This window comes from Purpureocillium takamizusanense, chromosome 2, assembly GCF_022605165.1.
Source record: "Purpureocillium takamizusanense chromosome 2, complete sequence".
Taxonomy (NCBI): Eukaryota; Fungi; Ascomycota; class Sordariomycetes; order Hypocreales; family Ophiocordycipitaceae; genus Purpureocillium; species Purpureocillium takamizusanense.
Window position 1 is genome coordinate 5,034,927 of NC_063069.1, and position 25,711 is coordinate 5,060,637.

The 25,711-nt window shown below is 58.8% G+C and overlaps 9 protein-coding genes across 9 annotated transcripts; 4 read left to right on the forward strand and 5 right to left on the reverse strand.

The window, feature by feature from the left end:
- Positions 1–354: 354 nt before the first annotated feature.
- Positions 355–2,570, reverse strand: JDV02_003314 (uncharacterized protein). The gene is made up of 3 exons (XM_047984439.1): positions 1,396–2,570; positions 1,065–1,320; positions 355–982 (listed from the first exon to the last, which is right to left on the reverse strand). Exons 1-3 carry the CDS (start codon positions 2,222–2,224, stop codon positions 427–429), a joined length of 1,641 nt encoding a protein of 546 aa, XP_047840413.1. The 5' UTR covers positions 2,225–2,570; the 3' UTR covers positions 355–426.
- Positions 2,571–3,909: 1,339 nt separating this feature from the next.
- Positions 3,910–5,688, reverse strand: JDV02_003315 (uncharacterized protein). The gene is made up of 5 exons (XM_047984440.1): positions 5,231–5,688; positions 4,841–5,163; positions 4,475–4,767; positions 4,233–4,398; positions 3,910–4,150 (listed from the first exon to the last, which is right to left on the reverse strand). The coding sequence occupies exons 1-5, from the start codon at positions 5,542–5,544 to the stop codon at positions 3,963–3,965; spliced, it is 1,284 nt and encodes a 427-aa protein (XP_047840414.1). The 5' UTR covers positions 5,545–5,688; the 3' UTR covers positions 3,910–3,962.
- A 1,604-nt stretch (positions 5,689–7,292) lies between these two features.
- On the forward strand, positions 7,293–9,477 carry JDV02_003316 (uncharacterized protein). The gene has a single exon (XM_047984441.1). It carries the CDS (start codon positions 7,897–7,899, stop codon positions 9,379–9,381), a length of 1,485 nt encoding a protein of 494 aa, XP_047840415.1. The 5' UTR covers positions 7,293–7,896; the 3' UTR covers positions 9,382–9,477.
- Positions 9,421–11,296, reverse strand: GPD1_1 (Glycerol-3-phosphate dehydrogenase (NAD(+))). The gene is made up of 2 exons (XM_047984442.1): positions 10,885–11,296; positions 9,421–10,820 (listed from the first exon to the last, which is right to left on the reverse strand). Exons 1-2 carry the CDS (start codon positions 11,118–11,120, stop codon positions 9,623–9,625), a joined length of 1,434 nt encoding a protein of 477 aa, XP_047840416.1. The 5' UTR covers positions 11,121–11,296; the 3' UTR covers positions 9,421–9,622.
- A 1,001-nt stretch (positions 11,297–12,297) lies between these two features.
- Positions 12,298–13,726, reverse strand: JDV02_003318 (uncharacterized protein). The gene is made up of 2 exons (XM_047984443.1): positions 12,783–13,726; positions 12,298–12,725 (listed from the first exon to the last, which is right to left on the reverse strand). The coding sequence occupies exons 1-2, from the start codon at positions 13,581–13,583 to the stop codon at positions 12,456–12,458; spliced, it is 1,071 nt and encodes a 356-aa protein (XP_047840417.1). The 5' UTR covers positions 13,584–13,726; the 3' UTR covers positions 12,298–12,455.
- Positions 13,727–14,934: 1,208 nt separating this feature from the next.
- JDV02_003319 (uncharacterized protein) lies at positions 14,935–15,522 on the forward strand (the record flags this gene model as incomplete). The annotated part of the gene is made up of 1 exon (XM_047984444.1): positions 14,935–15,522. The coding sequence occupies one exon, from the start codon at positions 14,935–14,937 to the stop codon at positions 15,520–15,522; it is 588 nt and encodes a 195-aa protein (XP_047840418.1).
- A 1,689-nt stretch (positions 15,523–17,211) lies between these two features.
- On the forward strand, positions 17,212–17,650 carry JDV02_003320 (uncharacterized protein; the record flags this gene model as incomplete). Its single annotated transcript, XM_047984445.1, has 2 exons — positions 17,212–17,259; positions 17,318–17,650. The coding sequence occupies 2 exons, from the start codon at positions 17,212–17,214 to the stop codon at positions 17,648–17,650; spliced, it is 381 nt and encodes a 126-aa protein (XP_047840419.1).
- Positions 17,651–17,691: 41 nt separating this feature from the next.
- JDV02_003321 (uncharacterized protein) lies at positions 17,692–18,503 on the reverse strand. Its single transcript, XM_047984446.1, has 2 exons — positions 18,016–18,503; positions 17,692–17,949 (listed from the first exon to the last, which is right to left on the reverse strand). The coding sequence occupies exons 1-2, from the start codon at positions 18,447–18,449 to the stop codon at positions 17,850–17,852; spliced, it is 534 nt and encodes a 177-aa protein (XP_047840420.1). The 5' UTR covers positions 18,450–18,503; the 3' UTR covers positions 17,692–17,849.
- A 2,704-nt stretch (positions 18,504–21,207) lies between these two features.
- lag1_3 (Sphingosine N-acyltransferase) lies at positions 21,208–23,715 on the forward strand. The gene is made up of 3 exons (XM_047984447.1): positions 21,208–21,729; positions 21,813–22,100; positions 22,181–23,715. Exons 1-3 carry the CDS (start codon positions 21,220–21,222, stop codon positions 22,730–22,732), a joined length of 1,350 nt encoding a protein of 449 aa, XP_047840421.1. The 5' UTR covers positions 21,208–21,219; the 3' UTR covers positions 22,733–23,715.
- The last annotated feature ends 1,996 nt before the right edge of the window (positions 23,716–25,711 follow it).

Sequence of the window (25,711 nt, forward strand, 5' to 3'; positions counted from 1 at the left end):
TTCGGTAATCCAGCCTCCGCTGCAGCTCCGGCGCCGTCGAGCGGGGCCTCCGTTGCCAGGCCTGGCCCAACAGGAAGACTGCTGGGGTCTTTAGCGCCGTCTTCGGGGCAGCTTCACTTTTATCTCCGCCGGGCCCGTGGCCTGAGATGCCATCGTCATGGAAGATGCCACGACTCGGAGCTCGCACTTTTCGAGATCCGAAGGCGGGGCTGTCGACGGCTTGACGTAGGGGCTGATATCGGTCGTCGGCTGAGTGCGCAGTTTTGCACTTTGTAAATGATGCAATTGCTTGATGTAACACATTGTGTTGCGTACTGCATCTTCTGAGAGGGGCCTGGCGTGGTAGAGGAGAATGCACGAGTATATTCATCAGCTCTACGTGCTCCTTGAGCGACCTAGGTCTTTCTTGCGTCATTTCATGTCACATTATCGTCTTTTTTTCTGCGAAGGTTGCACCTGCACCACCTCCTCGCTCGTGTCGAGCTCGATCCTTTGCGCCTCTCCGCCCTCCATATCGCCCTGTTCCAGGGTCTCGGACGGCGGCTCGTCCTTGGGTGCCAAACCCCTGTCCTTGACAAAGATGGTCCCGAGAAAGCAGAGCCCGATGAGCGGCACCAGGACGATGAAGACGGCGTGGCTCGCCTCCATGTACGCGTCCAGCACCGCGGGCGGCACCCCTCCGTCAAAGTCGGGCAGCGCGTACGTCGAATCGGCCAGGTACTTGTACTCGGCCGGCAGGGTCGCGCGCAGCCGGGCCTGCAGGACGGCGGCCGAGATGGCCAGGCCGCAGGCGCCGCCGGCGCAGCGGTTGAAGTTGCGGTTGGAGATGATGACGGCGCGACGCGACTTGGCCGAGTGCGCCTGCAAGGCGACGAGGGTTGGCTGAAAGACACAGCCGACGCCGAAGCCTATGACGATGAGGGGTACAACAATGACGCCGGGGTCGGTGGTGCGCTTGTACAGCAGTGTCAGGCCGGTGCCCCTGCGCGTGTGGTGGTCAGTCCCCGGCTTGCGATTCGGTTCACGGTGACATGCGGCAAAGCGAGGGTGGTGAAGGAACTTACAGCGTCCACATCGCGAAGCCGACCTGGATGACGATGCCGTATCGCTTGTGCCGGCTGATCCACAAGCCCGTGAGGGTTGAAATGGTCGACTGCGTAATGAACATGGGGATGAGGAGGGAGGCGGACACGATGATGGAGAACTGATGTGCGTTTTGAAGGTACAGGGGCAGGTAGTATACCATGCTCTGGTACACGAGCCCCAGGAGGAAGCTCTGAAAGAGGAGAACGACGACGACAGGGTTGCGATATACAGTCACTAGCGCGAGTCGCCGTCAGCGAGTGGAGTCTGGTGCAGGATCGCGAAAGCACACGTCGCTGGCAAGAAACGAACCTGGCATCATGGGGAGTTTGGCAAGTTTCCACTCGACCAGCACAAACAGAATGAGCGCGACGCCTCCAATGGCAAGCATGGAGATGACCATGGGCGAGGCCCAGGGAAAGTAGGCGCCGCCGCCGGAGATGGGGATGAGCAGGAAGATGGTGCCGACCGAGGAGGTGAGGACGCCCATCCAGTCGACCTTGCCGACGCTCTCGCGAAAGGTGGCCTCGGGCTCCCTGGACGGCAGGTAGCGGTAGGCGAGCAGGCCGTTGAGGGCGCCGAGGGGGGCGAGCATCCAGAAGAAGCCGCGCCAGGTGGAGCGGGCGACGAAGGCGGCGGCGAGGAAGGGGCCGGTGACGCTGCCGAGGCCGACCATGCTGCCGGTGATGCCCTGGTACTTGCCGCGCTGCTCGAGGGTGACGACGTCGGAGACGATGATCATGGCGAGGTTGGTGATGCCGCCGCCGCCGACGCCGGCGAGGCCGCGAAAGGCGTAGAACATGGCGGCGTTGGCGCTCAGGCCGCACAGCAGGTCGGCGAGGGCGAGCAGCAGGACGGCGGAGACGAAGACGGCCTTGCGGCCAAAGATGTCGGAGGCACGGCCGTAGAGCATCTGGAAGGTGGTGTTGGCGAGGAGGGAGGCGGTGCCGGCCCAGGAGATGGTGGCGCGGGCGTCGAGGTCGGCGGCGATGGTGGGCAGCGCCGTGGAGATGCCGTTTTGGTCGATGAAGGAGATGAGCAGGGCGAGGGACAGGATGCTCAGGCAGGAGACGAGCTGGCGCCGCGGGAGGAGGTTGGACTGGTCGTGCAGGGCCTTTTCGGCCTTGGTCAGCTCCGTCATGATGATGATGGCAGATGCGGCGGCGACGATGGCGGCACGGAGGAGGAGACAGCTGTGCCCGAGGGGTGCATGGTGATGCTAATGATGGTTGTGGTGGTGGTGGTGCTATGCTGTGGGCACGACCAGCAGAGGGGGGAGAGCGATGCCGGTGAGTTGAGCAGCGTGCTCCGCGGCAAGGGCGGCGATGGTGATGGTGGTGGTGGTGGCGGTGCTCGATTATACGACGTCGAGTGTGACTCTGCGGCTTGCCATCTGCATCGTGGGATTAAAGTCGTCTCTACGAATATTGAAAAGGAGACTGACTGGGCACGCGAGCACAAACAATTATTGTAAAAGCGCGCACACCCAACGCAACAAACAAACTAGTTATGGACTGACGGGGACAGCGTCATATTAATAAGAGAGCTATTTTCTCTTTTCGTCCCTGCACCACCACCCCAACCGGCACCGGAATCGGCGAAGGCACCGTCTGGGAATGGTGGTGGTGGTGGTGGTGGTGGTGCACTAGAGAGTGAGAGACTGCGAAAAATTGGGGAAAATTCTCTTGGGGTCGGTTCAGGGCGATCGGCACTTGTTTCCGAATCCCGCTTTGCCTGGCTTGGCCTGGCTCGGCCTGCCTGCTTACTCGCTTTTTGCTTTGCTTGTCCAGGATTTGCGCAACATGAAATCCTGATGGGGTGTCCCGAGCCCGAACCCGGGGCCAAGCAAGCAAGCAAGCCGGCCCCAGAGGGGCCAAGAAAGAATGAAGGCGGCGAGCGATTCCGCGATCCGCAGCATGACCGGCTACGTCGTACTCGGAAGGACACACACGTACAGAGAGAGTGATGAGAGACTGGCGAGAGCGGGCCAATTCTTAACCCAGATCCCCAAAACGGTCCCCGACCAGGTAGGAAAGCAGAAGCGGACGACGCCCGCACGGAGCGGGGGGCTGTGACTCGCCTCCCGTTGATCGGAGACCGATGGGGCTGCGCCGAGCGTCGTGCCTCGCTCTCCATACATACGATACGATACGAAGGTAAGTAAGCATCTTGGCCGGAGCCGCCGATCCTTTTTGTGTAGCGTTTCATTGAAGCAAACAAGAAAAAGCGGTTTCGGCAATTGTCTCACCCGCGTCCGCGTCCGCGGTTCGCTTCCACGCCGATGCGGGTTCACAGGGTTCGCGTGTCATGGGCAACAACCAGCAGCACCAAACCACCCAACAAAAAGGAGGAGCAGCGGTTTTGCACAACGTTGACGACCACGCCCTGCGGCGCGGCAACAAGGAAAAGCAGGAAAAACTTATAAAAATCTTCTGATTCGGCGAGTCGCCCGTTGGGATCCCACTCTTTTCAAGGTCCTTCTTCCCAGCGCAGGCGGGCGCGGGGCAGCGCCGGTGGGTGGGGCCGGAGCTCCAGCCATTCGGACGCCGGCCGGGCCCCACCAGTTGGCGGACCAAGACCAACAAGGGCACCGAAAGCCCAGACCAGCTGCGGCATGTGGGAGAGAACCCGACTCAAAACATTCACTACTCATCAATAACGAATGACATTTCCCACTTCGAACATTTGGTTCATGGTATAAACTTGCTTGCTTAGCGATTTCGCTTGATGCAAGCGCAGGGCTTGTTATGTGGTCGTTTACTCTCGCTGCTGTGCTGTAAACAAGGTACAGTATATATATGGACCGTGATGCTCGTCGACAGACTTGCTCCAGTCACACACTGTCGCGCACTCGGCATGTCGCAACAGACCCTCCGCGTTCAAGATCCCTCACCTCTCAACCAAGGGTGAAAGTACGCCTGCAGGCAGGTGAGCCGTTCTTTCGGGCGCCAGCGGAGGACACACTGCAGGAAGTCTAGGAACATGTCCCTGTTTTTCCCTGCCAACCTAGTCGCCAAAGACTCTAGCCTCGGCTTGGAGGGCAATGGGACAGGCCCATGCCATTGCTCTAGAAAGACATTTCACGGTAGAATGAGAAGATGAACAGCAACATTTATTGCGGATGGATGGTACGATGACCAGGTACTCACCCTCATCGTTCCAGTATTTCTTTGCTTCGGCGCTGCTCCTTAGAAATTCGGGTGGCGGTGGACCGAGAAAGGCCGTCATTGCCGCAAGATGGTGAGCATCGTTCTCCTCCTGACAGTCGTGGTCGTAAATTCGGAACAGGCCTTCTTTCTCGAGCAGATCCCAGGCCTGATGTAAATCGAAAGACAAAAATTAGTCAACAGGCAGTTAAGCACCATGACAGAATGCGATCGGGGCTGCGTACCAGAAGTCCTACGCTCCATGCATCCACGGCTGCTCCCCAAGGCATGTTAAGTATCACCTCAGGTGCTCGATATGGTATCGGCATGGCATTCCCTCGGTGCTGTCTTCCGATGCGCGCTTGCCCTAAATCGCTAATGGTGAGAGGGCCGGCGCCTCCCAACATATATTGAGAGACGTAGATTGTTACATCACCCGCTTGTTTTCGCGCAGATGGCGTGTCTACCTCGTTCTCTTCCACCATAGCGAAAACTGAGTCGTCCGTAATGGCAACGAGTAAGTTATCGGCATGGAGATCTGACTTGATGGTCAGGTATGCGCACTATACTCATTGATTACAGTTCTTTGAATGCGAGAAATGAGTTCTTACCCGTATGGATGGCATCTACTTCATGAAGATACTCGAGTCCGAGTAGTACTTGGTCCATGGCTCTCAAAACAAGATCCTGTTGAAAGACGGCATCCTTTTGCATTTCCTGCAAAGTCCTCAAGCTCATGCCTAGGGGTACCATGACAAGCACGTCGTGCTCTCCACATGGGCCCTTGAGCTTGAACGAGTCTTCGAACCGTCGGACATATTCGCGTCCGGGATGGTCACCCAGACTGGCCCCAGCTATGTGTCGATAAACCTTGATCTCCTGGTTTTCTTTCAAGGTATGGATATGCACCTTCAAGACCCAGTACTTCTGTTCGCTTGGCACAGGGAGTGAGTTGAGGGTACAACGTGATTAGAAGTGCAGGAGGAAGGTCAGGCCTTTACCTGAGATCACGCGAAAGCCAAACTGTCGAGCCTGTGCCGTAACCGAGCTTCGCGACAACCTGGTAGCGGTCCTTGATGACCTCGCCCATTCTCATTGGATAATAGTCATCTTGCTTGTAGAAGGGCAGCCGCTCCTCCTCTACCTTCTGGCACGGATCGATGATTTCAAATCCACTAGTTGGGAACACACGCGGCCGGAGGTGCATCGTTGGGGGCTGCATGGACAACCTCCGTACATCCATGGCGGACTTTGAAATAAGACGATGCGGGCGCCATGATAGCCACAAAGAACGACATATCTGCCTCGCCATCATGTTTTCGTATATGCTAACGAGCAAGGCAGGCCAAAAAGACGGGCGTGGTTTTTCCGGCAGAGAATTGCGGCCTGCGCGACGTCCCTGACGCAGGACTCGGTGAGACACGACCGAATGCAGGGATGAGTCAACGAGCCAACTGGCGAATCAGCCAGTCACCCACTCACCAAATCCCTGCCGTGAATTCGCGGAAGTGTGTCCCAAATGCCCCGAGAGCTTGATAAGCCAGTAAGCAATTGCCCGTGCGCACATGAACTCTCTGCCCGAGCCGATACCACGAGACAGAGAGCTGCGTGTTGGTCAGGTGGTAGAAGTGAGTGAGTTGTCACAGCCCATACCACACAAACGAACACAGTTTATCGTTCAGTTGCACTGTGATCATCGCTTATAACTAGCTATAGGCAATCCCGTTGAAAACTGCTACAACATCCATGCATTGCGGAATCACCCCTACCTACATCACAGGTTGATTTCCTCTTTGGCCGAGTTTCTAATCGAGTGGCTCATGACTCTCAGCCAACGTGACGACAAGATCTGCCGGCATGGTTTCTGATTCTGTGGCGCTGTCTCTCCCGCTCATCGGCAAGGTGTCTTTTGGTAAGAGTCAGGGATGCAAACAAGTGGAAGGGTGGCATGCGGGTTGCGGCACTTCATGTGGCAGGACAAGCCTGTCCAACTGGATTTGAGTATGCATTCCGCGGACAGAACCGCATGCAACACTGTTTGATACTGGAGTTTCTACGTAAGTATCCGACTGCCACTGCCATAAGATGGCGTATGTCATGGCAAAGTCAAGCATTCACTTCATCCTCGTCATGTCTTCTAGTGACCGGCATCAACGAACAAGGCAACGAATATGTTTTGAGCAGCTAGCTAGCTATATTGTGCCATCAAGGTGCGCCGCCAGCGTCAACCGGAAACCCGAGATGGGAAGTCTGAGCTTGCGCCATGGGATCGAAGCTCATGCGAACGGGGAATTGCTTCTACCCATGCTCGCCCATCGCAACGAGACAGCCTCACCATCGACTTAACTATCCCTACCAGGCGGCGGTGAGGCTGCCTTCTATCGTTGCGCAGCGTATATAAAAGTGAGTATATATTTGCATATATATATCTGTAGGGCTGGGTTGCGAAACATTGTCACCCATTCATGCTGTCGATTGTTCTTTCGCGCGCCGTGTATATATGCCAGACGTGGCTTGGGCACGTCCCGCCCCGTGATCCGACGCGCAACCCCGTGCTCGACCCTTGGCCACTCGAATTGCGTGCTCTGCCCTCGCCTCTGAATCTCGCGGGAGATGAAGAACTCTCAGCCGCAGGTCCGATCCGACGATGAGCGGGTGCCAAAGCCCACAGCGGCACACACCAACAACCCATGATGAAAAGTTGCCGTCGAGTCAATCACCCGTCAATCCATTCCGCGTCAAGCCTCGTCATAGGTGAAGCAACTGCCGGCTTTCATGCAAGACACCACCGACCCTCGTCCCAACAGGCACATTCACAGTCCCTATCGCGTCTCGCCTCAGCTCGTCACGCTCCTCCTCTTCCTCGTCAAACACATCCTCGAACAACAAGAAACAACGACAGCAACAAGGTCAGGACACAGTAGGGATCCGCCGCCGGCGCCACCAACGTCCCACCAGGGCCCAACCTCGTGATCAGAGGATACGACGTCACGGACGCAGACTCCTCCTCTCCTCTCTCTCCTTGCAGTTCGACTGCGTCCGTCCGCCTCCGCCGCACCCGCAAGCCGCAGCCGCAGCGGGACCGCACAACGCCACAGCGAACCAACTTGTTCTAATCTTCCTTGCCTTCTCATTTCACCGCCCGTCTCCGGACCGGGAGGAGATGCCGCGAGACCCCCCGTAAACGCAAGGGAGGGGGGCCGGGATGGCCCGGGGGTTAGGTATCGTGTTGCCTGGCCCACCACCTTTCCCGGTCTCGCAGAGGATTTATTGCCTCGCTCGCATCTCATCACACACACGCTCGCGTAAGTAGAGCAAGGACATACATGCGCATGTCGATGTGATCACGATGATACATGCACACGCATTGTAGGGGTCCGAAAGGGTTGTTCTACCTTGTCCTCGGTTGCGCCGATCCAGCCTCGCAGCCAGACAGAAACACATAAAAGGAGCCATATTCGACCGAACTCCGCCATCGTGGAAGAGAGATCCAACATCTTCTACCTCCTCGACCGATTTCCAGACACGGATGGCCATCATCCCAAGGCAAAGCTGACACACATACAACATCGCAACTCACCGGCATCTCCCCGCGCAGGCCCCCTTTTCTATCACTTCCTTCATTGTGACAAGTCGCCCACAGCAGCAACCGCCTACGATAAACGCCATGCGCCTCCTCCTTCTCTCAGTCGCGTCCCTCGCGGCCCTCTCTGCGGCGCAGGCCCCCCTCTCTCCGCAGACCGACACCTTCAACTCCAACTTCGCCCTCACGGCCGCGCAAATCTCCGCCGCCGGCCTCTCCTCCGTCGCGGCCGCCAACGTCGCCATCGCCGCGCGCTTCGAGCGCTCCAACTGGGCCCCCTCGGGCTCCGTCTTCGCCGACCCCTTCTACCTCAACCTCCCCGCCAACGCTGCCACCGCACCGGCCGGCTCGGTCCTCAAGGTCGAGGCCTTCACCGACACCACCGGCTACACCATCGCGCCGACGCTCGCCCTCTCGCGCATCATCTACCAGTCCCGCCAGCTCAACGGCTCCCTCGCCCCCGTCTCCGCCTACATCCTCTGGCCGTACCACCCGCGCCGCAGCCTCGCCGCCCGCCTCAACGGCAGCATCCCCCTCGTGAGCTGGGGCCACGGCTCCGTCGGCTCCGTCCCCGAGTGCGGGCCCTCGCACATTCGCAACCTCTGGAACCAGTTCTCCGCGCCGTACGAGCTCGCCCTGGCAGGGTATGCCGTCGTCGCGACCGACTACGCCGGCCTGGGCGTGCCGTGGTTCCCGCGCAACGACTCCGACGGCCTGTACGGCGTCAACATCACGCATCAGTTCGGCGCATCGGCCGCCGCCGGCAACGACGTCCTGTACGCCGCGCAGGCCGCCCACGCCGCGTTCCCTGACCTCCTCACGCGCGACTTCGTCGTCGTCGGCCATTCGCAGGGCGGCGGCGCGGCGTGGGCTGCCGCCGAGCGGCAGTTGACGGCGCAGGTCCCGGGATACCTCGGCGCCGTCGCCGCGGCGCCCCTCACAAACGCCCTCGAAGTTATCCAGGCCAACCCCGGCCAGGCGCTCGGGTTTATCCTGTCCGCCCGGGGCATCGTCGCCGCGTTCCCCCCCGGTCAGGTGGCGCTCTCAGACATACTGACGACGGACGGCATCGCGATCATGAGACTCCTCGAGCAGGTGCAAGGCTGCAGCTCCGTCTTCGGGACGCTGCTCGATGGGATCTTTTCCGCGGACCCGACGCGCCAGCTCCTCAACCCACAACTGCTGTCCAGCTCGCTCGTACAGCGCTATCAGAACCTGACCGGTGCCGGTGGCAAGGACTTCTCTGGCCCCATGCTTGTCGTCCAAGGAGACGCCGATCCCGCCGTGCCTGAGCCTGTGACGACGCACACCGTCAATCTGACCTGTGCGAGCTACCCCCAGCGTTCTCTGCACTATGTTCGGGCCCAGAGCGTGGGCCACATCCCAGTCATGTATGCGACGCGGCAGATCTGGCTCGACTGGATTGAGGACCGTTTTGCTGGCGTTACCCCGTCGTCGGGCTGTTCGTACGAATACATTGGAGGGAACGCGCCGCGGCCGCTGGCACAGTACCAGGGTGACCTGAACTATTTCCTTGAGTATTCGCTGTCGCCATACCAGGTGGCTTGAGGTTTTTGAAAACTGGTCGCAGGAGCCGTCGGACCTTCATACCAATGTACATAAATTTTGTGATAAAAAAGACTATATAATATATGCAAGTATCGCGCCGCTCTGCACCGTCCATTCCTAACCCGCCCTCTATGGTGCCGCAGTCCCTGCAGGCCCAACGCCATCTCTGATCGTGTGTGTATATCCCAGGATATCTTGCGACTTATTCTCGTCTCCGCTTCGCTCGCCCTGCGCTCGCGCTCTACTCGTCGTCGACAGCAGCCACCAGCTGGGGGATGTCGTCAACTTTTCTGGTGCCCTTGAGAATGTCGTTGACGGCAGTGAAGAGCGGGTAGTCCTTTTCCAGACCCCGTGCCTTGAGGAAGCTGTTGACCTCATATGCTGTCGTCGTCCCTTGGAGCTTCTGACCGTTGAGGTCCTGCTGCTCCACCTGGTCGACCGTGATGCCCTTTTCGACGGCCTTTTTCGCGCAGCGGAAGTTGCGGCCGCCAGAGCACGAGGTGATGAGATCAGCCACGCCGGCAGACGACTCGGTGAAAGTCGCGCTCTGCACCGTCTCGCCGAAAAACTCTTTGCCGAACCGCACCATCTCCATGAGGCCGATACGCATAATGGCAGCCTTGGCATTGTCGCCCCAGCCGCGGCCGTCGACGAAGCCGGCCGCCAGTGCCACAATGTTCTTGAGCGCACCACCGAGGGAGACGCCCGCCACGTCCGAGACCATCTGGACGTGGAAATAAGGGCGGTGGAAGAGGGTGCGGAAGCAGTCGTGGTCCAGCGGCGGGTACTCGGAGGGTACGCCCGTCAGCTTGGTCCTGGACTTGCGGCCGCGGGCGTCGCGGTGAAACGCATCGGGGACCTCGGTGACGGTGAAGAGGGGCTGGGGGCTGCCGGAGCGGGGCGAAGGCGCGCGGCTGTCCATGGCTGGGGGGTCGTAGGCGATGGTGGTCTCGGACCACTTCTCGGCGGCGATCTCGTTGGCGATGTTGGCGCCGCTCAGGGCGCCCACATAGATGTCGAGGCCGTCGCCGATCCACTCGCTGAACAGGCTGACGCCGTCGTCGGAGACGTTGACGCCCTTGATGCAGCTGATGCCGCGGGCATAGGGTAGGATCTTGCCGCGAATCTGGTCGCAGACCTTGCCGATGAACTGGTGCGGCAGGTTGAAGACGAGAATAGTAGAGTCGCGAACGGCGTCGATGAGGGAGGGGTTGGCGACAATATTGGAGGGCAGGGTGATGCCGGGGAGGTACTTGACATTTTCGTGGTGCGTGTTGATGATGGAGGTGAGCTTCTGCGGCTTGTCGTTGCCTTTGAAGTGCTTTGAGCTGGAGGGGATGGCTACGTCCTCCTCATACACCCACATCTGGACCTGCTCCTCGAAGACATCCTTGTGTAATCGCGTGTTCTCGGCGACGATTTTGGAAATGGTCGAGCCCCTAGAGACACAGAGTCAGTGTTAGTGGCCATTGTTCGCTCCTCGCGTGCCACCGTCGGACTGACCAGTTACCGGAGCCCACGATGGTGACCTTGTGCTTCTTCGCGTGGCCGCCAAGGTGCGCGGGGCCAGTCATGTTGGCGGCGGGGGCGGCTGTTGCTGCTGCTGCTGAGAAGGAGGAGGCGAAGGAGGCAGCGGCGGGGGATGGCGATGACGGCGAGTACTGCACGGGAAAGGCTCGTAGGGGTCGTTTGGCACAGCGGAGAGGCGGGCGACGGACGCACAGCAACAATTGAAGCATACAGGATAGTGGTGAAGGGGAGCCGGTGGCGGCGGCGGGGAGGGGAAGCTCGCAGCTGATATACCTCAGTATCGCAGGCTCTCGGCACTTGGATGGATGGATGGTTGTTGGTGGCCGCCCGCCACTGGACCTCTGGAGACTGGTACTGTGCTGGCTTGGCCTTTGAGGGAAAAGTCCGTCCGGAGTCCTTGGATGGCCGCTGCAGCTCCCCCCCCTTGTGCCCCTCCAACGCGGCACGGCTCAGCGGGGTCGCCACGCGCGGCAGAATCGTACCAAGCCAAGCCTCGGATGCATTTGGAAGACGGCTGGGCGAGAGCAGCCACTGGCACACAACTGGACGCCTGGAATGTTCTCACCGCCTGCCTGTACGGGCTTGGTGAAGCCCCCCCCAACGGATCGCGTGCGGTTGGGAGCTGGGGCTGGACTCCCTCGGTGGCTGAAGGGTCCCCACCCACAGCACCGCGGCCGTGACCGTGACCGACAGCTGAGGCGGGATGGAGGGGTGGAGGCGACCACGCCGAGATGCGAGGCTCCATGCCATGCCCATGCCATCCATCCTTCCCTGCCAGGCTCTCGCTGAAAATTGTTGGCTTTCACATGCTGGCCAGGCGTCGCTTCCCTTCCTGCACCCACCCAGCCATCCATCTATCAAAGCAATGTGAGCAGCGCCGCGCCCGCCCCAGTCAAGTGCTTTGTCGGCGCTGCCAGATCTGTCTGGCACCGCGCCATGCCATCATGGTGCGAGGTCATATCGTAATCGGGGCTCCCCCAACCCCTGCATCCCGTCCCGTCCCTTGCCTTGCCCTGACAGCTCCACGCATCCATTCATGCCGCCGCCCATCCAGGGGCCCAATGGCCCTCCACCATCACATGCCAGCGCGCGTCCCCGCGGCGAGCCCGAGTGACGCAGCATGTATCCTTGCAACGGCTCGTTATCTTGTCCCAACAGGCCATCTTCCCTTTGCGCCACTCGCCGCCGGGGCCGACTCGAAATCTCCGTACCGAGGGACGTCTGCAGACCTTTGTTTGCGCGTCTCCGTCAAAAGCACGATTCGTATACTGGCTCTGTCCCAAGTGGAAGCCGAGGCGCGAGCTCCGACCACCTCTTCACTGCCCACGGTCGCACGACAATGGCGTGGTTCAACCTGCGACATACCTTACGTACACTCTTTTCATGGAGAAGCCTTTTGTGCCTTCATCTTTGTTTCTTTGTCTACTTCGTACTATCACTAGACTCATTGTTGAGTTTAGCCGCGCCTTGATGCTACATATGTACATCCCCACAACAATTGCGAAGCGAACCTTAAAGGTCAATTCCTCGAGCACAGCCAACCGCTACTTCCCGTTGCCGTTGGCCAGCAGCGACGTCTTCTCTGCGTCCGACGCACTCGTCGCTGCCCCGTCGGGCTCGGTTCTCTCCCCATCGCCGAATACCTTGCTATACACCGAATCGTAGCTCATCCACATGAGGTTGAACATGGCCGTCACGCCGCCGGCCAGCCATCTAGGAAGCTTGCCCGTCTCGTCCGCCATCAGGCCTGTCATGGTCAAGAAGATGATGAGCAGCGGTGCCCACGCGCCCAGAAACAGGATTTGTCCGATACTCTGTCGTCGGTGAGTGAGCAGATATGGCTCCAATGACGCCAAATATTTTTGGTATACCTCCGGCAATCCGTGCTCCCTTGCGCCGTCCTTGAGCAGCTTCAAGTAGCGTGCGCTGGCTTGGGCGTACCCCGGATTCGGACGCTGACGGCCATGCGTCAAGCGGTGCCACCATGTACACTTTCGGGGGTCGTCGTTGCCGTCGTCGGGCACATAGGACGCGTAGAGCGTCCGCGCGAAGAAGGGCCTGGGAAGACTGGGGAACCTTGGCTTCTCGGGCGCCGCGACATTGGGCTTGATGGATATGCAAGGCACAACGATTTCCTTGTAGCTCGAGCCGGCGCCTTCGGTGCGCATGATTGTACGCCAGTCCTTCTTGGTGACCTCGTAGACGACGCCCATCAGGTGGCCGTCCCACTCGTATCCTGGATCGGAGGGATCCAGCGGCGGGGGCTTCGGCTTGGTCGGGTTGGGGATCGTTGGCTTTTCCGGAAGCTTCCTGAAGCCGACGTTGGCGAAGCACGGCTCCCGATACGGCACGCCGGGTAGGTCGAGCGTGAGTTGCAAGATGGGCACTGAGACATTGACTTGCGAAAGCGGGCGGATCTTGCGCATGCCCAGAAACGTCTCGGCCGACAGGTTGGAGCCGTACGCAAGGTACAGAACAGTGTCTGGTGATTCATCATCTACCCCCGGTGTCGTATCTTCTGTGGCCTGTTCAAGACGTTCGCGTGATGTGAGTGGTATCGACGAGATGGATGGATATGTGCCGTGTCGCGGGTGCGAGTTGGTGAGCTCAGCCTTATCCAAGGCAGCCGAAGCCACCGAGGGGCCGCCCTCCAACATTGTCTTATGCGGCATTGCTGTGGAAAATCACGCTCGCCGACTGGCGCAAAGACAGAGAAAATGCTTGTTTAACCAGACTCGGTGTTTGGCGACGAGAGCCGGACTGTTGAGGAGGAGCGGGTTGGTTGCAGGCTAGAGTATGTCAATCGGAGGAGATGTTGTACCTGTGAGCGAGAAGCCGAAAGGGAGCGCGACGGTCACTTTTATCGGCGGACCCTCGGCCAGCGGACCAGCATTCATTCCTAGCGGATTGCGGAGTGTGTGCGGAGCGGCCGCGCGACTGTGTGCGAAGTACAGGAGACATACGTCAGCTGGAAGCTGTCACACTAGTAGGACTCCGTATTGGCTGCGGCGGCAGGGCATTAGCGCGGCCGGATCGTCGTGCAGTTGGTAAGACCTGTCATGTCGCCACGAAATCCGCCTCTCTCCTGGTCCCAACATTGAATGTCGGTGCGAAGCAAACTAAACGCGGCGCAGCACATTCGCCCTGTGCGCCGTCTGGGCCAGTTACGGTTACCTCCGTACGTCTTACGACGTCTTGGTCTCGCAGCTCGTTGACTGCACCGGGAGCCATGCTTGCCGTGTTGCCAGCTCCAACTTATAGTCTCGGGCAAGGTCACTAAAATGCCCGACAATCGACGCGACTGTTTCCTTTCGGGTGGAGAAATGTCCCGAAACCGTCTTGACAGGGGCTGACGTCGACGCGAAACCTGAGCAAGGCCACACCCTGCTGCATACCTAGTAAGGTACAGTCTACGCGAGAACGAAGGCAGATGCGGATGTCGCGGCCTCGTAGCTCAGCGCCACGCCGCGCAGCAAGCGGCACATCTCACCTTCGATGAGTTCTGCACCCCAGCGCCGGCGTCGACTTCCCTAATGCCTTAGCCGCAAGCCTGTGGGATGGAGAGAGCAAGAGCACAATAAGCTGACGATGTTCGAGGGGACAAGAACGTAGCAGATTCACACTTGATTTGCTGGAAGCACGGCGACACTCCATAATCGGACTGTAGTTGCGGCCTTTCTTTGTCGGTCGTCTCGGGTCTTGCTCTTTTGGGTCGTGGGTCGTGAGTCGTGACTGCCTCCATTGGCTGTTGCGCTAGGTCGCGCTTTCCTAACGTGTCGCGCTTCAAACCCGGGCGCCTTCCAAGATTTTGATTTCGCGTATGAAGTAGGTAACTTAGACAGACAAGACAGCCTCAGGCCACCACTTCGTCGACAGGGAACGCCAGTTTGCCAGTCTCACCACCCTTCCGGCTATGTGTATACCTTCCGTGGGTCAGCCTTACGACGCTCGACCATCCCACTCACATGAGCCACACCTGTCTCCTACGAATGTTGCCTTCAGACGTCCGAACGACCAGCCGCCATGCCCACCAAATTACGATCCGCCAGCCGAAAATCGAGCCGTGGTCGGCAGAGGCAGCCCACCCAAATCGGCGAGCTGGAGACGACCCCGACTAGCCATCACCACGAGTCTCCAAGACCAGTCTCCAGCTACGCTGCTGGCTCTGATACTCAGCTTCTTGAGGACATTGCCGACTTGATGACCGACATCGACCCCCACATCCTTCACCCGACTGAAGCCAAAGACATCTCTGCCAGCGCTCCAGTCGGTGGCGGCGTAGGCAGCACTTTCGCTTGGTCGGACACGGGGTCCGTTGCCAGAAGAAGCTCTCCACTCCGCCCGGGTGAGACTCCCGGTGCACCTTGGCGATTCGACGACGAATCTGTGCCCCCCCTGTCCAGCACAAAGTCCACTGGAACCAACTTACCGGATACCGCGCCGTTGCATGGGATCTTTTCGCCGGACCAGCAGATTGAAGGAGCTGCTCCCTCCACGAAGAACGTTGACTTTTCCGAGACTGCGACCACGGCACACCGAAGCTCGCCTTATTTTACCGGCGACAACGTTGAGAAGGTATTCGACTTCTTTGAACATGGCAGCAGTCACTAGAAACGGCCTGTCACGCAAAGACTCGACCCTAAAGCATCAGATTATCCGCCACCTGCCGCAAAGACGCCATCACGTCTGCCAGAAGACAACATCTACGATGCGACACCACGTCAGGACGTGGACCCAGAGCGCGATCATCCGCATTTCGATCAGCTTCCAGGAGGAAAGGATTTAACTCAGTCGGCCAACTACATAGGTAGCCAAGATCACAGGCAGGTCTCCGACGGGTTGAGGTTGTCAGCCAAGAAGGATCACAAGAATAACATGCGTAGCCGGAACATCACGAATAAAGCCGCGAAACGTACGGAAAAGGAGGAGCAGAACATCCCTACACCTCAAGCATTAGCCATCTCGGTTGTCGTCCCTTCATCAAAGTCAATACAAGGCCCGACGTCAAAGCAGCACAACAACAAGAAACGCAAGCAGCGGGCCAAGCCTCCCCTACAATTTGACGAAGCGAACCACGAGGTCAGGGAGCCACCCCGGTCAGCAGCAACTCGGGCCACAGTTCGCATGCCCATTGTCAATGCACTGCGCAATTCCGTGCAACCGTCAAGCTCGCCGGCCAGACTGCCCAAGAAGCGACAAGAACCGCCAACTACTATTTTGCAGCCCAAAAAGCGTGGCGGAGCTGCTCGCAAGCCAAAGGCCGCCTCCACCGCGAAGGCATCACCGATGGCGAATGTGGCGCACACAAAGCAGGTAGTCTCTAGCGCATCTCAAGCAAGTTGGCATGACAAACCAAAGAAGGCCGATCTTCAACCACGCGGCGTTGCAGGCCGCGATATGGTCCTTTCAAGTGACCTTGATTCCGATCAGTTCGATGCTCCGTCCTCGCCTGTTCACGTTTGCGAAACATTTCCAGCCGATGGACCCCGCGAGGAGCTGGTTGTTGCTCAACCCCCTGCCAGTGAGACACGAGAGAGTGTGGCTGTGCCCTTGAAGGGATCTCTCGCGCCCTCAAATCCGATGAAAACGCCATGCGTGCAACAGGCCGGCGAAGAAATAAGCGCCGGTCGAGCACGATCGAACCTCGATGACGCCACGGAGGCGGCGACACACTCGGTGCTGGAACTTCGAAATAACAACGCCAGTTTTGACAATGCAAATCAAAATTTCCAACGGCAAACGAAACCCGCCGGATTAGGTTCAATCTCTCATATGAAAGGCAAGCCAGATCCGCCAGTCCATCAAAGGCGGCCCTCATGCAAAGCGCCGACACGCACGTTCAGCGTGGGGGCGCATGGAAGTCCTATCCCAACCCCGCCTGGACCGTTGTCGATGGTGGACATTGACGGCACTCGGGTCTCACAAGCCGATGAATTGTCTGACTATCGTAGGGCAGTGCCACGCCCAGACCGATTTGATGTTTCTGTGCCGAGGCTCTCTTTTGCTCGTCGCAGTGCACGGCTGCGCAAAGTCGATGTCTATGAAGAGTCCAAAGATGAGAAGCCGACGATTGAAACCTCCAAGCTCGCTGAACCCGTTGTTCAACGGCGAACAGCTCTGGAAAGACAAACCGTGGCGAATAACACGTCTTTGCCACGCCTTTCAGATGCAGTGCAAGCTCAAATCCTTGCCTGCCTCCGGGATCTCAAGACGCCCAGCGATCAGGAAAACTGCACCACAGGAACAACAGGAGCTGGGGCGGCAGATGGGAGCATCGAATCTGCGCCCAAAGCGGCCTCTATGTCGGCAAAGGACCTCGTTGCTCAAGAGTTGCATGCTGTCGTCGGTGTAAGTTTTGGTTATTCTTCCGAGCACGTCAAAGTTGGACTGCTGACAGACAATGCAGATGATGATGGATGCCATAGGCTCAAGAGAAGCCGAAGCGTTTGCTGTCGCGAAAACGTACCAAGAGAAAACCATGGGGTGCGTCGAGGTGATTGAGAGTCGCCAGGTGCGAGAGCGTGAGATAGCATGCTTGCGCGCCGAAGAAGACGCCAGCTTGTTCCACAAGTTGATTGAAGACGCAAGGACTATGATCAAGGTCAAAAGGCAGACCCGAGAAGGTATTCTGCAAGACCTCGAAAACACAGTCACGAAGAGGAAGGCGCTTGTTGATCGCTCGACATCACAACTTGACAACTTGGGCCAGTCTGACACGGATGCTGGTCAGGCCCCCTGAGGGGTTTAGCAGTGGTCAACGATTACGGTTTAAAGATAATGGTGACGAGCAATCTCACATGCCTAGTCCTATGAGCTGAGATTTGCATGTACAATGGCAAATTAATCTGTGGCCAAATCTAGCTCATCTTGTCGCCGCGTGCGCCATACTGGTGTATACCTGACCACCAGACGGAACTGACCTATACGCATCTGCTTCCCTAGTCCTCCTTTACTAACTCAGACTTCTGGTCTAACCCTGCCCACTTGGGCTTTCCGTCGGGGATGTTAACCACACGTTGTGGATAGAAGATATGGCACCTGCGATTGAATCAGTCGCCGTGCCTCTGCGCCCATGGCCCCCATACTAAGGCGACCCGGACTCACTTGACGTCGAACTTGCGACGCTGCTCCTTCGTCTCGAAGCGCAGCAGCGTCGGGAACAGCAACACCATGTTGCGCCCTTCATCCATGATCAAGCTTCCGCAATGGGCGCACGCGACCTTGGAGGGCAGAACGTGCTCGGCGCACTTGGAGGGCGAATGGTAGAAGCGCAGACCGGCGACCGCGCCGCGGTCAAAGGCCACGTCAGCCTTGTGGAAGATGGCGGCCCATTGGAAGGGCGCGCCGTGAAGAACCTGGCAGTCGCGGCAGTGGCAGTACTTGGAGTCAAGGGGCGCATCGCGGGAGAGGCGGTAGGTGATGCGGCCGCAGTGGCAGGCGCCGCGAAGGGCGGCGGCGGCGGCGGAGGGGGAGGGGGATGAGTCCGGGGGATCCAGGGACTGGTACGGGGGCTGAAGGGCCCAGCTTGGGGTGTCCATGAGGGAGGGGAGGGGAGGGGAGGTTGTTTATGTTTGCATGGCGTCGTTATGCCGAGATTCTGTGAGGAAAGTTGTCTCGAGATATTGCTGATAGTGATGGTGGGAGGCAATGGGATTGGGGTGTTTGAATTGGAGAATCGGTGATATGACGTAACTGAGCCTTGTGAGATGGGCAAGCTCGCCACAACACTGGATTGGCACACCAGCGCGTGAAACTTGCCATTGGCTCGGATATTGTCAGGCCTGTCTCGGTATTCTTCACGCGGCTGTCATATTACGAGGGGCTGCATGCATTCGGGATTCTCCATGGCTGCCTTGAGGGTCGTCAACCCTACCAGGACGGCACGGGCGCCTGTACAAGGCTGGTGAACTTGGTCCGATATCACGAGAATGTGAGCCTTGACATTAATTTGGAGTTTGCTGACGACGATGATTGATAAGAACGGATAGAAACTGGCTACGCGGGCTTTTTTCCCCTTCTCTGTTCAAGACTTTACATGACCCTGGTTGGCTTGGTGTCTTGGCGAGCCCTAATATACGAATAGGAGCTGCAGGAATTTCTGGAAAGGGAAACCATATGAGCTCCAGAGTCTAGTTATTGACTTCCTCGTTTTAGGTCATGCAATTGACACCAGCAGCCTTTGCATGAAGCCTCCACGGTGGGGTGAGTTCGCTGCCCCCGGAGATAACAGCGATGCGCCGATCGCTATGCAGTACCGTATACCTATGCTCAAAACCAAGCGAGCAGCAACTCGCGCGTGAACAATGCTCCTATTCAAGCGTTACCTGCATCTGATGAATTCACCCCAATGCCCAAGCCTTTGGGCTGTCGAGACCCTGCCTCTCCGAGATCAACGCCGCCCCCGTGGACAAGGGTCGTATCGTTATATCGGTAGCATATCACACAATTATCTGCTCCCGCCTTGCAGGACATATATCTCGGATCCAAGGCTGACCGTGCAAGATTCACGGCAGGTGTGTGTCAGTGCGAGTGTGACCACCTGGAACGTTGCAACGAGTTGTGCCATGAAGATGGAATTGGCGGCCGATCGCCAACGTGGAGGGAATGCGGCGGGTGATGTGCGTTGCTTCATTCAGGGTGCTCCAACTTGTCCAACGTGCGGCAACGCTGTCGAGGTTGATGATGGCATGATGGCCTCTGCTGAATTACCTTCGATACCTAAGGTAGGGGGACTCCATAGCACCGCCCCCTTTGGGCTGCAGAAATCGACCGTGGTTCGTCCGGCGACAAAGAGGAACAAGCCAGGGAGTTGACCAACAAGGTGGGAGCTGCAGCCTCGGAGGGTGTGCTGTTGTCTTGCTTGCTGCATTCATCTGCCGCCATGCCGAACGGCAGGCAGGGCGAGTCGGGTTCAGCTGCAGGTTTCCTGTGCGACTCGACCGGCACCTGCCACTGTGCCGTGGCATTCCATGATTCATTGCAGTCGCCAGACGGCTTCCGCTGCAGAGTTTGTTTTTGGACAAGTACCAACTTCCCCTGCTTGACGCAGTTTGCCACTACTTGATTGACCCTACCTACTTACCTTACTTACCTAGGTGCCCGTGTGTGCATGCATGTTTGCGCGTCTGCCAGTGCGCTCATCCTCCACCGACCTACGAAAAAAAGGTCCTATTTTATACTCTGAGACCTGTCCTCGAACCCGGCCCGCGTGCATCAGCCCTAAAGAAAAAACGCACGACAAGTCAGACACTCTTTTCATCTCCTCACCCGCTCGCCCTACATCTTCCCGCCGCGAACAGGTGGCATACGAATACCTAGTACCTCGGACTTCGCACATAGCTCGCGGGGGGTCGTAATCGTATGTGCGGGAGGACGAGCATGCTAACATAGCCTCCCGAGATCCACCATTGGAACCCTTCCAATACCACCCACCTCTATTATCTGTCCAGGCACGGAAACCTGGCCCGAGGCCCCAAAGCATCACCACCACCACCACGGCGCACCAGGCACCGACCTGGCCCCTGGATGTCGTCACCAACGACTAAAGTATCCGTAGGTACTTCGTAAGCAAGTACCTGCCGGCGAGTCGACAAACACCCGCCCGAACGAACCTATTCGGCCAGGCTCCTTGCGTGCTGCCCCATCGCTCTCCCATTTCTCGCCGGCTCGGGGCCCTCACCGCGTTTCTTGCGTCAGGCGTGCCCTCTTTTATTCCGCGCCGCGTCGAATCGTGGCCCGTCATCTGTTTTTGTGCGGCACGGTTGCTTTTTGCGTGTCGCTCGCTAGAAAAGTACTTACCTGGTAGGATCTACCTACAAGGTAAGTCACGTCTGAAGAGCGGGCAGTTCGGGTTTCAGGTTGTACCCTCGGCACACCCGCTGTACATTGGCGTGCGCAGCACCGGGACCCAGCACAGCACAGCACAGCACCTGCATCTGGACAGCAACTGGACGGGCAGCCACTGGAACTGCTCAGGGACACACACTGCACGCCATAGCGCCGCCTGCACCTCCCGAGGTCAGGGCAGGGCGCCTACAACGCCGCGGCGCACAGCGCGGCACACAGCACAGGACAGCACACGGCAGCGCTGCTGCAAGCCTCGCGCACATCACCCGACGAGGAACCTCCGTGCGCACAGAGCTCGTGCGGTCAACAAATATCCTTGTTGAGTGAGCGCTCCTCTGCTTCCCTTTTCCACCTCGGGACTCGTCTTCCCCCCCCCCTCCTTCCACTCGTCGGACACTCGGCCTCGACGACACGGGCCGTGACGCGCAGACTGACAAACGGCCAGGCAAAAAAAAAAGGATCATGGGCATCGGCTCGCAGCCCCTGGCCGAGGCGGCCCGCGTGCTGGTCACCCAGGGTCGTGCGCGCACATTCAGCGCCGCCGCTGCCGCAATGAAGCCCCAGGGCCTCGCGACGTGGTTTCTGGTCAATCAGACCCGTAAGAAGGATCTTTTTCGACCACCGGAACCCCTTCCCGTCGCTGACTGCCGGAACGCAGGAATCGCCTTCAACTTGCTGTCGCTGCTGTGCCTGTCCCACGTTTGCCTGCCTAGGTCCAGGCCGTACACGTCCCAATTCTTGTCGCTGTCTGGATACAACCCCAGCACCGGCAAGTATGCCACGGCCTCGGGAGACCTGTGCTTCGTCGCGTGCTGCGTCGTGCTGCTGACCGGGCTCCGCGCCGCCGCCATTGACTACCTCCTCGAGCCACTGGGCAGGCGATGGGGCATCGCCAGCAGTAAGGTGGTCACTCGCTTCGCAGAGCAGGCGTGGCTCGTCATCTTTTGCGGCGTCTCTGGGCCGGTTGGCTTTGTGCGTCTGACTCTCTCTCCCACCCATTGGTGACCATGCCATGGCTTCAACTCTGGCTGACCGGCTGCTCGCCGCCGCTGCAGTGGCTCTACCGCTCGTCACCCTACTATATGAGCATGACGGCGCTCTGGACCGACTGGCCGGATCGCGAGCTGGCCGGCCCGATGAAGGCTTACTTTCTCGCGCAGCTCGCCTTCTGGATCCAACAGATTGTCGTGGTCAACATTGAGACGCGACGGTCGGACCACTGGCAGATGATAGGGCATCACGTTGTCACCGTCATGCTGGTGGGTGGTTCGTACGCGTACCATCAGACCAGGGTCGGCAACCTCATCATGGTGCTCATGGACACAGTCGAGCTGTTTCTCCCGGTGAGTCGAGCACCCGTGTCCTGCCTGAATCATTCCAAGGCCCCGGGCCGCTAACGTCCATGGAAATGGCGCGCGGGCAGCTCGCCAAGTGCCTCAAGTACCTGCAGCTCCGCCGGGCGTGCGACGCCACGTTTGTTGTTTTCATGCTGTGGTGGTTCGCGGCCCGGCATGTCCTCTTCTTGCGCATCTGCTGGAGCATCTACGCCGAGTTGCCGCGCGCCGTGCCGCCCGGTTGCTACGCGGGCGGCATGAACAAGTTGCGAGGTCCGCTGGCCGTACCGGACGACTGGTCCCACCTGTTCGAACCCTTCTACCAGCCCGAGGGCATTATCTGCTGGTACGATGGCATTCGCTTCGCGTTTCTTGCCAGCCTGCTGTTCCTGCAGGTTCTGCTGATGATGTGGTTCGTGCTCATCGTACGGGTGGCGGTGCGGGCGCTCCAGGGCGAGGCGGTGGAGGACGACCGCGAGGACGACGATTACGATGGCGAAAAGAACGATGGCCAAGGCCAGGACGAAGTCGACGACAGAAACAGCGGCAACAACAGCAAGGACAGGGGCGAGCACGACCGCGTCGTGCGCGGGCCGGCCGAGATGGCGCGCCAAAGGACCACGAGCGACGAGGCAGAGTGACGGGGTCGAGACGGGCCGTTACCAACAGTCGTATGATATACTCACCTACATTTTTAATGCTAATAACGGGCGAGGCGCAAGGTTGGGTCAGGCAAGAGCCGGATGGGGGAATGGGGCCGCGGGTGGCGGTGTGGGGGTCCCAGCCCGCCGCTGGCCAGCCAAGACGACGGTTTGTTGAGGCGCGCGGCAACCTGACGGTCACGTCGAGTTATTACATGAAGCATGAGAAACTATACAGCACAGAACTGTACCTAGAAATGAACAAGATGCCGCGGCGAGTCTGCGACAGTCACAACTAAAGGGAGAAGAGAGGAGAGGGGGAGTTTTGTGATGTTGGTACGCTGTCGTTGGTGACGTCGCTCTCGGAGCTGACACCGCCATAGCCCAGCCGTGTCATTGGGGGGGGGCGAACGGCGATCAAACCAGCTGACGAGCGAGCCCTCGATTGGAACGTGGACGCTGCCGGCTGATGATGGGGCTGGAACTTTGCCCCAGCCAGCGCACCCTCCTCCGATCTGGGACCGCTTGGACGGGACGACACCTGCTGGGAAGCATGACGGATGGGATTTGGCGGCCGTTATGGCCAATTCGCCCCGGAATACGTTTGAGGCAGATCGTGATGCTCGCCGCCCCCCTCCCCCTCGGCCGTGTCTTGGCTCAATCTGGGCAGGTAGCGAGCCAGCCTGCCAATCTTGCCTATTGTGCGTATGTGCGTGCGTGCAGTGTGCAGGGAGTAGAGGCTCCATGCGGTCATTCACTGTGATCGGGGGGCGGCGGCCGCATTCTGAAATCATAATTGTTGGCTTTGTCTTGGTGGTCTTTAAGGTCGGGGAGGAAACTGTCCGGGAAACTGTCTGCAGCCTACGAAGGTGACGTGCGGGTGGATTGGGAATGATGGATATATAGCATCCCTGCCTCGCAAGTCGGAACGTTGTCGTGTACTGTGCAACGTGTCTAAGGGAGGTGATGCAGATGGATGAAACGAATACTTTGTTTCCTTTTGAAGCTCACGAAAGACCCTCCGTCGTGAGTGCATCCGTGCGCAGGAATACACCCTCTGTAGGTAAGTTGTACATATGTCTGTGGACTCTGTGCGCTCTTCGCGGCCCGCTGCGGAACAGATTTTGACAGCACGGAAAGCAGGGGGCACGACACGGCACCTACATGTATGCACAGAGCCCTCGACGCAACGCACGCGCATGGTTTTTTTTCTATTTATCGAGACAGAATTCTGCGTGCACTCGCGCGCTTGATGGGGTCCAACCAGAAGCAGCATTATCACAAGAAAACATCATCGACTACGCTTACCCTCAGGCACTTATCAGATCAGTGCTTTCGCCATGGGCCGCTTTCCCTCAGGCACTTATCAGATCAGTGCTTTCGCCATGGGCCGCTTTCTAAGGGCGCCGAGGTACGTGACATTGGGGGGCGGAAGCACGCAGCTGCCCTCTTCTTTTTCCTTGTCTGCCTGATAAAATGCGAAGATTGTGTGTTATCTTTGTTGTTGAGTTTCTGTTGAGCTTTTTCTGGCATTGTTCCCTCTGATGCCCGTTTGCACACCGTCATTCTGGAGTGAGTGACGTGGGCGAAGTGCTGCGCCCAGGCTGCCGTGGAGCGATGGAGGCTCCCGGGTGCTGCCGCGGGGTCCTGGATGGGTGGATGGGTGCCAGTCATGCCCCCTGGTGTGCCCTTCAAGCCTCGGCGAGGTCCTTCTTGATCGTCAGCAGGCACCCCGCGTGGGGGGGCTGAGCAGCGCGAGCAGCGTCATCGGGAGGACGCCACCCACGATGACCTGACCTGGATGGAGCCTGGGGGCTCCGTGCCGGGTGGCCAAGATGCCGGCAATCCCTGCTGCAGATGGGAGGCCTGCCTAGTTGGAGCCGGGTTGATGATGACTGGCATGCTGCCGTGCCGCCGTGCCGGCATGCGCCTCAGCCCGCTTTGTGAGTGCCCAGTGGCCTCGGGCCAGCGATGCCCAGGCAGGCAAGCTACAGTTGGGTTGTATCCCATGACGTTCAGGGCTTCAGGAGAAGAGCGTTATAGCACTAAGGTTGGTGGCAGCAGTGGAGGAGGGGCTTTTCATCGCGCTAAAAGTCACCTCAACCTTCAACGGGAGTGCTTGGCTCGGCTGTCATGGGGGCTTCACTGCCAATGCATTGGGTAGCCTCACGCTTCAGCAGTCATCGAAGCCGGCCCACGCTATTGTCCAGGCGGCTGACCGACCTATTGTGGGCGCCTGCACAATTGCGCAGGCCCGGGCGTCTTCAACACCACCCGCCGCCGCCCTTTCCACCTGACGCTTCATCTCAGCCCGCTCACTCTCTTCTTCCACCTTTCATCCCCCGCACACATAAGTCATCTCACTCACCATCCCATCTCTCTCGCTCCGCCGCAACCTTCTGCATCTTCACACTCGCGACGGCATCTTGCCTTTTCCATCTGCTCGTATACTTTGATCACCAGCTTCCTTTCACCTACGATACTGCTTCTTTGACAGCGCCTGCGGCACGCACAAAATCTACCAGCGACGCGGCATCGTCAGAAGCATCATCGTCGTCACCATCAATCAGGCGCTGCGCTGCGGCTGCTCCGCCCCTCACTTTCACATTCCTGTCAAGGCGGCTTCATCCCCGCCCTCCCCACATCCGGCGGCGGCGGCGGCGTCGAGCACCACGCGTGCGTGCGCCCCCAAGTGGACGGGGAGCCCCCAAAGGCAAGGTCCGAGGCCAAGGTCCGGCCAACGCTGCAAAAGCACGCACAGAGTTTACGTACGCCTCCAGACCCAGCTCCAGACATCCCCCCGCTTTTCTGCACCGCTCGGACAGAGAAGGGTCCTTGTCCCCCGGCACTCGTTCATTTTTTGCCCGTCGCTTTTTCTCACGCTTTGCCTCACAGGACCGACAACGACGGCAGCCACCGCTTTCACGGTCTGTCCTTCATCCGCAAAAGTCGCCGTCCCGAAAGCTCAGGCTCAGGCTC

Excerpts from the sequence above, each read along its gene's own strand:
- JDV02_003314 (XM_047984439.1), bottom strand. The coding sequence starts at position 2,224 with ATGACGGAGCTGACCAAGGCCGAAAAGGCCCTGCACGACCAGTCCAAC. Across the intron at positions 1,321-1,395 it reads CAAACTCCCCATGATGCCAG|TGACTGTATATCGCAACCCT; the intron begins GTTCGTTTCTTG and ends GACTCGCGCTAG. Across the intron at positions 983-1,064 it reads GGCTTCGCGATGTGGACGCT|GGGCACCGGCCTGACACTGC; the intron begins GTAAGTTCCTTC and ends CCACACGCGCAG.
- JDV02_003315 (XM_047984440.1), bottom strand. The coding sequence starts at position 5,544 with ATGATGGCGAGGCAGATATGTCGTTCTTTGTGGCTATCATGGCGCCCG. Across the intron at positions 5,164-5,230 it reads TGGCTTTCGCGTGATCTCAG|CGAACAGAAGTACTGGGTCT; the intron begins GTAAAGGCCTGA and ends CCCTGTGCCAAG. Across the intron at positions 4,768-4,840 it reads AGTAGATGCCATCCATACGG|ATCTCCATGCCGATAACTTA; the intron begins GTAAGAACTCAT and ends CCATCAAGTCAG.
- JDV02_003316 (XM_047984441.1), top strand. The coding sequence starts at position 7,897 with ATGCGCCTCCTCCTTCTCTCAGTCGCGTCCCTCGCGGCCCTCTCTGCG.
- GPD1_1 (XM_047984442.1), bottom strand. The coding sequence starts at position 11,120 with ATGCTTCAATTGTTGCTGTGCGTCCGTCGCCCGCCTCTCCGCTGTGCC. Across the intron at positions 10,821-10,884 it reads ATCGTGGGCTCCGGTAACTG|GGGCTCGACCATTTCCAAAA; the intron begins GTCAGTCCGACG and ends CTGTGTCTCTAG.
- JDV02_003318 (XM_047984443.1), bottom strand. The coding sequence starts at position 13,583 with ATGCCGCATAAGACAATGTTGGAGGGCGGCCCCTCGGTGGCTTCGGCT. Across the intron at positions 12,726-12,782 it reads GGGAGCACGGATTGCCGGAG|AGTATCGGACAAATCCTGTT; the intron begins GTATACCAAAAA and ends CACCGACGACAG.
- JDV02_003321 (XM_047984446.1), bottom strand. The coding sequence starts at position 18,449 with ATGGACACCCCAAGCTGGGCCCTTCAGCCCCCGTACCAGTCCCTGGAT. Across the intron at positions 17,950-18,015 it reads CGTCGCAAGTTCGACGTCAA|GTGCCATATCTTCTATCCAC; the intron begins GTGAGTCCGGGT and ends ATTCAATCGCAG.
- lag1_3 (XM_047984447.1), top strand. The coding sequence starts at position 21,220 with ATGGGCATCGGCTCGCAGCCCCTGGCCGAGGCGGCCCGCGTGCTGGTC. Across the intron at positions 21,730-21,812 it reads TCTCTGGGCCGGTTGGCTTT|TGGCTCTACCGCTCGTCACC; the intron begins GTGCGTCTGACT and ends CCGCCGCTGCAG. Across the intron at positions 22,101-22,180 it reads CAGTCGAGCTGTTTCTCCCG|CTCGCCAAGTGCCTCAAGTA; the intron begins GTGAGTCGAGCA and ends GCGCGCGGGCAG.